The following is a 10,956-nucleotide window of genomic DNA, read 5'->3' as shown; positions in this document are numbered from 1 at the left end:
TCCTTATTTAAACAATCCTGACAAGCTTAAGGAAAATGCTAATGGGATTATTTCATGCATATATAATTTATTGGTGTGATCCATTTTATTCTGTGAAGAGGGTATTTCTTAAAGCTTCAAATAAAAACTAGCCGTGCTTACATTTTGCACAGTACTCATTAGAAGAATAACACAGAAATTGATAAGGAATGAGTATTTTTTTCTTCTATTTCTCAAGCAAGGAACAAACTGGTTACAGTCTAATTTAATACAGGGTGCTCAGGGATACTCCTGAAAATGTTAAGGCATCATGCAGTAAGTATCAACAAATTGAGATTTTTCTAAAAATATTTGTATTCTTCAGATACTAAAAGGATAGGTGGTTACATGTTCTAAATTTATTGAACTGAACAATTTAAAAATAGTACATAAAAATTTTTACATGATCATTAAATACCGCTCACATGTATGCTGCTTTCCTGTTAAAAAGTGCATTCAGATGCTATGTTTGTCTAAGTACACTCTCTGTCCAAAACTGTACAGATTGATGGTTTGGTTAATGTTATAAATCAAAGTAGGGAAACAGGTATCTTATCCACTGAAATTAGAGTGTTACCATATTGTAACTTCAAACATACAAATTGTTTAAGAACTTTTTTGAGGCCTCATACATACAGATGATTTTTTTTCTTTTAGCGCAGCCAATGCTATTGTTATTCTTCTAGAAAAACATCAAACTTTTATAACCAAACATATACCCAGAAAATGTCTATTAGGTTCAAGTTGTTGTATGTTGGTAGCTGATCTTCAGCCTATGACAGACAACTTTCCCAAAGTCAGCTTCAGTCTATGTACTGAGCTAGCCAGCGGAAACCTTCGCCATAACCTTGTCTCTTCAGGACACTGCACATGAAGACTTCTAGTGGTCGTGCATTAAGCTCCTTCATGGAAATATTTCCCTGTTTTTGACCAGTAGGTAGTGAAAGAGAAATAAAAAAGTAAGTTTAATTGACTGATATCATCCCATAGATTTCCATTATTGCAGTTCTAAATGCAGTGAGCGTAGATCATGAAAGCTGTATACAGAAAATTACTTTGCTTCCACCCACCCCAAAGCATACCTACCCCAGCATAAAATGTCTTGACCAACAACTTGCATTTATAATGTACCTTTTTATCATAGTAAAATGTCCCAGTGCACTTCATAGGATTGTGATGAGACAAAACCACATTTGGAGATTTTGGGACAAGTGACCAAAAGCATGGTCACAGATCTAAGTTGTAAGAAGTATCTTAAAGGAGGAGAGATGGAGCTGTTTTTGGAGGGAATTCCAGCACTTAGGATCTAGACAGCTTAAGGCATGGTCATCAATGACGGGGCGAACAAAATCAAAGATGCACAAGATGCTGAATGAGCACAAAGTTCTCAAAGGATTGTAGGGCTGGAAGATATTATGGAAAAAGAGGGAGGCCAAGGCCATGGGAAGATTTAAACATAGAATGAGAATTTAAAATTTTTGATATTGCTGGACTGGGACCAAAGTAAGTCAGTCAGCACAGCAGTTATGGGTAAAAGCAAAATATTGCAGATGCTGGAAATCAGAAATAAAAACAGAAAATGCTGAAAAAACTCAGCAGGTCTGACACCATCTGTGGAGAGAGAAACAGAGTTAACGTTTCGAGGCTGTATGACTCTCCTTCAGAGCAGTGGTTATGGGAGTGGTTGCTGATGCTGAACTTGAAAAGAATACTTAGCAAAAAACACCATTCAGGTGATGTGTTAAAATTGATAAGAGTATCAAAGAATGACTTTAAGTAAAGGCAGTACATGAAATGCTAAAAGGGAGGAGAGGAACTAAGATAGTTGACATTAACTGCCCAAACAGAAAACACTCTTTATGAAGGTCTGATCCAATGGCCAATTGATAAGGAGACAAACAACATACAAGAGATATGTTTCACTATAACATGAAGATCACCAAGGTGCAGTGCTGTAGAAGTTTCTCCTCTTGTCCGATCTGCCAGATTCTCAATTTTACCCCAGTGGCCCCCAAACCCCAAAGGACAATTTCGCAGAGAACTCGTGCTAACACCAAAGTGCAGTAGCAATGAGAAAAAGGGGTGATGTGTTAATCTGCTCCAGCACTGGCAGAATCCTCAGAGGTCATGCCATGTGAGTCAGGAAGAACACTCAGACAGTAAACATTTTGAAATAAAACAGAAACATTTTTCCCATCCCATTTGCTTTTCAGGTTTTACTCTAATGGCAAGAGGACCAGAGAAAATCTGTAAACAATGTAGCGCTAGTGTCATCTGATGCACCAATATCCTTTTAGCAGTTTTTTGATGCATCTCATGCTTGAGTACCAATGACACGAGTAAATAAGTACTGCTTTCAGCACTTAGGCTAGCCATCTTAGGCTTGGTTACAAGTGAGCCCATATCTTGGTCATCTTTGACTGGAAGGACGAACGTGTTCATCACCTGTATTGCTTTGTAGAGGTTCTGTGGGTACGTTGGTGACTGCTAAGGCCGATCTGCACCCAGAAGGATAGGATACTGCAGACAATTGAGTTTTGGACGAGTTGCTAGCTCATGATTTCTTCTGCTTGCATTTTCTCTCCGCTTCTGAAATGTGTTTGCTTTCGAAGGAGACGGCACGGTTTTTTATTTGAGTGCGTCAGAGCAGATTAACATAATGACCCTTTTTCTAGTCACTACCACTCTGTGGTGTTAGCAAGAGTTCCCTGCTGAATGGCTCCCTGTTGCAACTTGCGTAAAAATGGGCGAGCTTCTCCCAGGACTTGAAGTTGATTTCCAAACGCCTAAGTGAAGCCTAAGAGTGGCCTTGCAGCCCATATACACACGGAACAAAAGCCTTGAATGTGACCATCTCTCGAGTAAACTGACCTTCAACCCTACTATCCTTACTCACCACCACCCTATCTCCAACCTCCTTTTCTTCTCTTAAGGTTTTTGATTGCACTGCCACCTCCCAGATATGTGCCTATTGCTCCCACGACACCTGGTTTCAATCCCTGAAATCAAGTTTCTGGATTTCCAATAGCACCTAAACAACCCTAACAAAAGTCATAAACAACAATTGCTGAAACTCTAACTGTGGTGCGTTATTCTTTTCTTCACTTTGCAGGTTTCATAATGTATAATTACACCAACCTCCTCCACTGCCTCTCATTTGTTGTCCAGATCAGCAGGACTGCAATCACATAGTTTCTTGTTGTATATCTGATTGAAGCCAGAGCACCTCTAGCATCACTTCCTACCTAGTCATCTTGATAGTCCTGCAAGGATCATCCTTGACCCCTTTCCCTTCCTCATCTACATACTGCAACTTCTTGAAATTGCCTGAAAACTTGGGGTTAGCTTTCACACTTATACTGAAGACACCCAGGACTACCTCTTAACTGTTGAATTACTTTAGGGCTATTAGGTTGTTTGTACAACATCCAGTCTTGGACAAAGAATAATTTCTCCAGCTAAGCAATGTGAAGCCTCACCATTGACTCAACTCACCTCCCAGGCTGTCTCATGGTGAACCAATCTATTTGCAATCTTGGAACCACATTCAAGCCCCAAACTAAGCTTCTAACTCCATATCCTCCTCTTCACAACAATTACCTACTTCCACCTCTGCCCACTTCAGCACACTTAAATGTATGCACAAGGGTTCCAGCATCATCACCTTCCCACCTACGCAATTCCGATTCTGTCCTGGCTGGCTCCTTTTCTCCACCCTCAGTAAGCTTCAGTCCGTTCAAAACACTGCTGCTCACATGTTATCACTGTGCCACCCATCCACACCCCTTGTATTCGCTCGTAATATCTCAAATTTAAAATTCTCATCCATAAGCTTAAATCCTTTCATGGTCTCGCCCCTCCCCATCTCCTCCAGCACTATAATTCCTTTCTCCATTCTTGTTAATCCAGTTTCTTATGCATTACCACTCACTTTACCCCACTCGTGACAATTGCCTCCTCAAACATCTAAACACCATGCTCTAAAATTGCCTTGTTAAATGCCTCTCCAATGCCCTTCTTGAAATCCACCACACTAATCTTTCATTATTTGGCTTGACATCCATTTTCATTTTTGACTTGAACCTCTAAGCACCCCGAGATGTTTTTTCTTATTTTAATGTGCAATATAAACGCAAGCTGTTGTTATTGCATGCTCAAGCATTTCTGTTGTTACTGAATAAAAACAGAAAATGTTGGAAATACTCAGCAAATCAGGCAACATCTGCAGAAAAGCTTTCCCAGTTTTGATGAAAGGTCACAGTCCTGAAACATCAACTGTGCTTTTCTGTCTCGCAAATGCTACCTGATCAGCTGAGTGTATCCAGCATTTTCTGTTTTTAATTCAGATTTCTAGAGTATTTTGCTTTTGTATAGTTGTTACTGAATCTGCCCTGTAGCATAAACAGGCATGGAAATGCTTATGTAATATTAATGGGTTATCACTGCTTGAGTGGATTTTCTTCAGAAAATTAGAGCATGTTAAACTAACCAGTTTTAAGATTGAGCCTTACCTTTCCCGTTGTTTGTCCGTACAGTCCAAACAGTTCTCTGAACTTCTCTTCACTGATTGCCTCAGGTCGGTCAATTTTATTACCAAGGATAAGAATAGGCACATTTCCAACAGTTTCATCTGTCATTAGTGCCTATAGGAAGGAGAATGCCACATTAATGACTAGATCCATCCATGTGCTGCGTACATACACACTTTTCTTGACCATTACGTCCCCATATTTTTCTTCTTGATGTTTACTTCAAACTTTTCAATCGCTCCGGTTAGAAAATGAAATCTTCTTTAAAGACATCCAAATGCATGCCACTAGTCTAGCTTATTAAAGTACCTATATCTAGGAATCTCAGTTGTAGCTGGAATTTCATTGTACATCTTTAAGTCAAGATCTAACATTTGGTGTGTACATTCTATTACACATGCAATATCTTCCACAGTATGTTATACATTGGTGTTTACACTATTAAGGTAGGAGAAAGATTTTACAGCTGTTTATTTTTTTCAGATATGAGACTGATTATATTTTATTATTGAATAGTTCTCATTTTCTGATAATTTGAAGATGTTTAAGGATCTGTTTTGGGTTGAAATCTATGCCTCAAAGACTCTACATCTATATATCTTGAGTATGCAAACAGTTCCTGTCATCATAATTTTTACTAGTCATTTTAATGTCCTGATTTTAAAATTCTCATCCTTGTTTTCAAATCCCTCCATGGCCTTGCTCATCTCTATCTCTGTAATTCTTCCAAACCCTGTATATTCCTCTAATTCTGGGCACTTGTGCATTCCCAATCATAATTGTTCCATAATATAAAAGCAAAATACTGCAGATGCTGGAAATCTGAAACAAAAACAGAAAATGCTGGAAGCGCTCAGCAGGTCTAACAGCATCTGTGCAGAGAAAAAAATACAAGAGTTAACGTTTCAAGTCCTTATGACTCTTCTTCAGAGCTAAAGTAAAAATGTAATGAAATTTATACTAAGGGTGCTCCACCCCCCCTTAAACAGTATAAATTTCATTACATTTTAACTTCTCTTCAGCTCTGAAGAAGAGTCATAAGGACTCGAAACGTTAACTCCATAATTGTTCCATCATTGGTGGCCTTGTCTTTAGTTGCCTAAGCCCCGAGCTCTGGAATTCCCTCCCTACATCTCTCCACTTTGCTTTCTTCCTTCAAGACACTTATTAAAAATTCATTGACCAAGCTTTTAGTCATCTACCTAACATCTCCTTTTGTGGTACAGTGTCATAGTTTATTTTATAATGCTCATGTGAAGTGCCTTGGAACATTTCATTACGTTAAAGGTGCAATATAAATATAAATTGTTGTTACTGTTGTTATGCCAGTACTCAACACTGAAACTGCCTATGTAAACAGTTGTCATTGAGTTTTTCACTTGGAACCACACAACAGAATCCTGAAATACAATTTCAATTTCTTATTTATTTCCTCTTTTCCCTCAAAGTCTTTGGATGTACCAGTTAGATCCTGGTATTTTGTCATCTTTAAGCTTAACCAGTTGCTCTAATACTTTCCTTTTATTTATTTATCTTGTTTTAAACCAATTCAGGATTTATCGCATCAATAAGTTTTATAAACACCGATTTGAAGAATTTGCAATGTATCCCTGTCAATTTCCATTTATCTGCTACTAAATTACACCTGCTCCCGAGTCCCATTTGATAATTTAATAATTCTATTTTTACTGATGCATTTAGAGAATTTTTTCTGTTCTTTCTAAAGAAAAATCTTGAAATTTTCATCTTGCTTTCCTCACCCCTCTGAACCTTTCATTATTTTTGTGAATTATTTTCATCATTCTACATAAATTTGATATACCTCAATTTTAGTTTCTTTTTAACGTCATTACTTATCTAAGGCATTCTGAAACTTGTGCTACCCTCATTTTTAAATGAATATAATAGATGCCATTCTACACTACTGCAATTTTCTTCTTTAAAAATATCCCCTTGTTAATCCATAGTCCAGTGTCAATTATTGTCTTTCAATCTCACTTCAGCTGGCTCACTCATTTTTCCCTAAAGCCTGCTCTATTCCAAACTGCTTTTGTTTTTGAACTAATTTCTTCCTTTTGGACCATGTGGTCATTGCTCTGAAAATCATCAATTACATTTAACTTATATAAATGATCAATTTTGTTACTTAAAACTAGATCTAGTTTCTGTTGTAGGCACATGAACATTCTGTCTGAGGAAGAGTCCTGCAGTGATTACAGAAATTCCATTCCATTTTCTTTGTTTACTCTCTCCTGGTTCCAAACAACGTGTGGCTAATTAAAATCTTTTAGAACAATTATTTTGATATTCCAACCCATCAGCTTGATTGGTCTACAGATTTCCATCTCCATTTTCTCCCACAATTTGGATGCATGCAATATTACCTCGTGAATATAACAATCCCCCTTATTTTGTCCTTGATTTCTAATCATACAAATTCTGAGAGAACCCTTGTGGACACCAGTCTGCTCTACAGCATGTGTTGCCTCCTTCCTCAATATTGCCAATCTTCCTCCTTTGTTACCTGTTCTGTCCCTCCTAAAAATATTATGACCTATGTTATTTTTCTACACCCATCCCTTTGCAGCCTAGGTGCTATTAAATCTAGATCTTCTCATGACATGATTGCTTCTCATTCTCAGTTTATTTCCTACACACACATTACAATAACAAACAATACCGCTACTCCTTTTCCCTTGATTTGTTTTGTCCAAGCTAATACCTCATTCCTTTATCAGTCTTTTCAGGCTTATAATTAATTGATTTTATTTTCTTCCTAAACTTTATTCTTTCTCCATTCTACTTCTTTTGTTAAATTCTATATTTATATACCAACCATTTCCAGCTGTTTCTCATTACTTTTACTTTGTTGATACCCATCCTTCCTAGCTTAAATGATTTGTAACTTCCCTATTTATCCATCTTACAGATGTAAAATGATTCAGATGTAGCCCATCCTTGAGTATAGATCCCATATTTCTCTCAGCTGATGCGTGTCTCATCAAACGCAGAGTTTTGGTTTCCATGTTATTTTTACTTATTCTTTAAGTTTATATTCTTTACCTACTTATATTTAAACTACTGTGTGCCTCCTTCCCATCCTACTCTATATTTTCACTTTAGCCAAATTCCCATTTCTGAAGTGCTGTCCTTTGGCTTTAACCTGTTCCTCAGCTTGGATTCCAGCAGGAGAGGCAAGGGAGAACCCAATCTGGTTTCAATGTTCCCAGCCTGAGTGAAAATTGCCCCAAGTTTCCCACACCTTGTCACTTCAGTTGAAAGGTACACATACTTGGATGAGGATCCATTGAGGCTTGGTTATATCTCAATAGTCAAATTCCCATCTAAACTCATTGTTCTGTATCACTGAGAAATAAAGGTTACTTGGGCGAGAGTAGTAGACTGTGTTACTGCCAATGGAAAAATAGTCCAAATGCAATTTCAACCTTCAGGATGGGAGAGGTGAGGGAATAAAGGGAAAAGTTATTGGATGTAATTATGTGATAAAAGTTACATTACACTGTGTACTGTTGTCAAATATACTTGGAGCTGAAAGGTTTAAATCCATTTTATCATATTTTAATTCTTTGAATAACTCTGTATACAGATAGTTAAAAATTTTAGTTGTGCTCTAGGTGACAAGAAAGTATTCTCACTAAAGGTTTACTTACATCAAGCTCTGCTTTAGATTCTGCCAGACGCTCACAGTCTGCACAGTCAACCAGGAAGACAATAGCATTGATAGCAGGGAGGTAGTTTTTCCAGACTCTGCGGGCTTTGAGGAAGAAGTACGAGAGAAAAGAATTGAAGACACCATTTCAGTTGCCATGATTTTTTAAAAAATCTTTTAAGATGCCATTAAGAACTGATATATACCTTGTGCATGGCCACCCAGATCAAAAGTAGTAAAAGTCATCCCAGCAATCGTCAGCTCTTCTGAGGCTTTGGTAGAAACAAAGAGTTGGTTATTTATCTGGAAATTTTCCTGTACTCATTAACACAGGAATATTTAATTACTTTTAGCAATCACTGTACCATACATTTAAAATTTCAGTAACTACTGTACACTTAGGTACAAAAGAAAAGGAGCGAATTACAATTTAAATCAGCCAGTAATGTTTTGAGAATTTATTTGATCTCCTATATTATTGAACGCAGAAATATTTTCAAAAGTATACTGGCAGATCTCCAGTGGTATTGTGTCAGGAAAGAGAAGCAGTTTAAGTAAGTTATATTGGTATTTGTAGGTGTTAGGAATGAGTTTTAGCTTTAAAGTTTAAGCTTGATTTGTATTTCTGTATGTGTGTGTTACGGTCAAATTGAGTTTTAGTTTCACTTTAAAAGGGTGCTTGCATTTCTAATGAGGTTTTACGACTCCTAAGGAGAAGTTAAACAAACACAAAAGTAGAAAACTGGCTGTTGCCTAGCAACAGGGGGCCCAGAGAGGCAGGACCCTCCTTCAGACACATGCACAGAAAAGTTAGAAACAGCAGTTTTGCTTTGGAAGCTGTTGGAGCTCAGCTGGTTTTGAAGATAGCTGCCAGAGGAGCAGCCTCGAAGGGACAGATAGCCAGCCCCAAGCTAAGGAAAAGACCCAAAAATCCAGGGGAATGGAACAGGGGAAAGTCCCAAGAAGACCTTCAAGTCAAAGGAAGGAAATGAACCTGGAAAAGGTCCTGTTAAATGAAGTTAAGAGTGAGGAGCAGAGAGAAAGGCTCCAAGTTTCAGATTTAAAAAGAAACAAAAGCTACAGAAAGCAGATTTAAAGCGGGAACAGCTTGCAAGACACAAGAAGGTCCAAGGAGATAATTGAAGGTCTGTAACTCTTTGCTATGGGAATGTGAAGCAGTGGTACTGTTGATGGCTTAGAGAGAGTGCGTGGAGGACAGCTTGAATGCATGTAGTGACCCAAGGGAGTGGAACATCGGAAGGAGAGTTCGAAACCCTGGAGGTGAACCCTTGCAGAAGGCGTCCGAGAGAAAGTGTCGGTTTGGGAGAAGATTCCAAGGCGAGGTCTTGGAGAGTGGAGATTGGAAACCCTCGTGTGAAAGACGGAGTTCAGTGAGACTAGTTGGCTCACAGTGTGACAAGCGTCTGGGGGGAGTTGATGAGAGATCTATAGCATCTGGCTGAGGTGGCATCTGTCACTTGGTTTCAGAGTGTGGCGGATCTGACCACAGGGTGCCATAGATTTACATGGACTGTGTACTTACTGTGGATAATAGAGTACATGATAGCTTGTGTAACTTGTGTTATCCTTACAAATCTGTATGTATCTGTAAAGGTATAGTTGTGGGTGAAGGAGTATTGTAATATAGTTCATCTTTTTTTGTTTAATAAATGTTTTATTCTTCTGTTAAAAGTTCATCAGCTGACTCCTGTGACTCTGTTCAGTAGCTACTTTCCACGTATCTAAAGAAACAAATAAAAGTTAGGATCTATCAAGCTGGGTTCCACCATGGGATCAGGTTTGTCTAGGGATAATCTCAGCTGGGACCATGACAGTTGCTCATGGTGAGTCAAACGTTATGCTGTTTATAAGAACATGAATGTGTACATGTAATACACAATGTTCCATTATGTTGCTAAGGTGGATCCATATTTAATCTAGCTTATCTCCTATTTACGTCACTGCGGTAAATTGGATTTTTCCTGGGCTGTTAGAATTTGTTTTCTTTTTAGGAAACTTATATCTGTAATGTTAGGTTCAGCAATTGCTTTCAACAATAAGCTTGTACCTTGAGAGCAGGCTGCTTATTTCTGTTGATTTGAATTTATATTTAGCAATACAGAAGTTATGCACAATTAAGACTTAAGGCTATATGAGAAGATTATTCATTACTATACTGGAGGTTCTTGGTGTTGCTTAATTACATTGTATTAAGCAACAGCAAGGGAGGGGCAGCTTAATTAACATAGAGACAATGGGGAACCTCACTTAGACAAAAAGGGTAGGAATTCACCTCAGGGTAGCGATTGTGATCGTCATCTCATTGTAAGTCACTAGGGAATTTTCTATCGCTTAGACACAGAGGATGCTGTGTGCTCTATCAAGAAGCTGTGTTTTAAAAATTTGGACCAGATTAGCAAGAGAAGGTGAATCAATACTTAAAGATCTAGTAAATTGTCTGTTTGTTTTCTATAGCCAAGGAGTGCAGGGAAATTGTCTGCTGACTTTGAATACAGTACACTGCTCCTTCATGTATTTTTTGAAAATAAAGCAATTGATGGTCTAAAGTGTGCCTTGATACAGTAGTTTTCAGTGTGCCATCCATAATGACAGCTGGTGGCATATTATATTTTAACAATAAGGGTTTTCGTGTGATTCTTGAGGTATGCTGTTATTTAACTAGATAAGTCAGAAAGTATGCACTCTAGATCATAGGGGATGGAAGGTCTGCTAACCAGA

At 38.0% G+C, this 10,956-nt stretch overlaps 1 protein-coding gene across 4 annotated transcripts in view; it reads right to left on the bottom strand.

Moving 5' to 3' along the window:
• Positions 1–358: 358 nt before the first annotated feature.
• sar1b (secretion associated, Ras related GTPase 1B) overlaps positions 359–10,956 on the bottom strand; it is a 33,854-nt gene continuing 23,256 nt past the window's right edge. For all 4 annotated transcript variants that reach the window (XM_078550945.1, XM_078550944.1, XM_078550947.1 and 1 more), the window contains exons 4-7: positions 8,424–8,489; positions 8,219–8,322; positions 4,530–4,661; positions 359–938 (exon numbers count right to left, since the gene is read on the bottom strand). In XM_078550945.1, coding sequence (XP_078407071.1) covers positions 822–938; positions 4,530–4,661; positions 8,219–8,322; positions 8,424–8,489 — 419 coding nt within the window. In that variant the 3' untranslated portion in view covers positions 359–821. The remainder of the gene's footprint in view (positions 939–4,529; positions 4,662–8,218; positions 8,323–8,423; positions 8,490–10,956) is intronic.

The sequence above is a fragment of the Cetorhinus maximus genome, chromosome 10, assembly GCF_964194155.1.
Source record: "Cetorhinus maximus chromosome 10, sCetMax3.hap1.1, whole genome shotgun sequence".
Taxonomy (NCBI): domain Eukaryota; kingdom Metazoa; phylum Chordata; class Chondrichthyes; order Lamniformes; family Cetorhinidae; genus Cetorhinus; species Cetorhinus maximus.
This window is presented reverse-complemented; position numbering and strand designations above follow the sequence as displayed.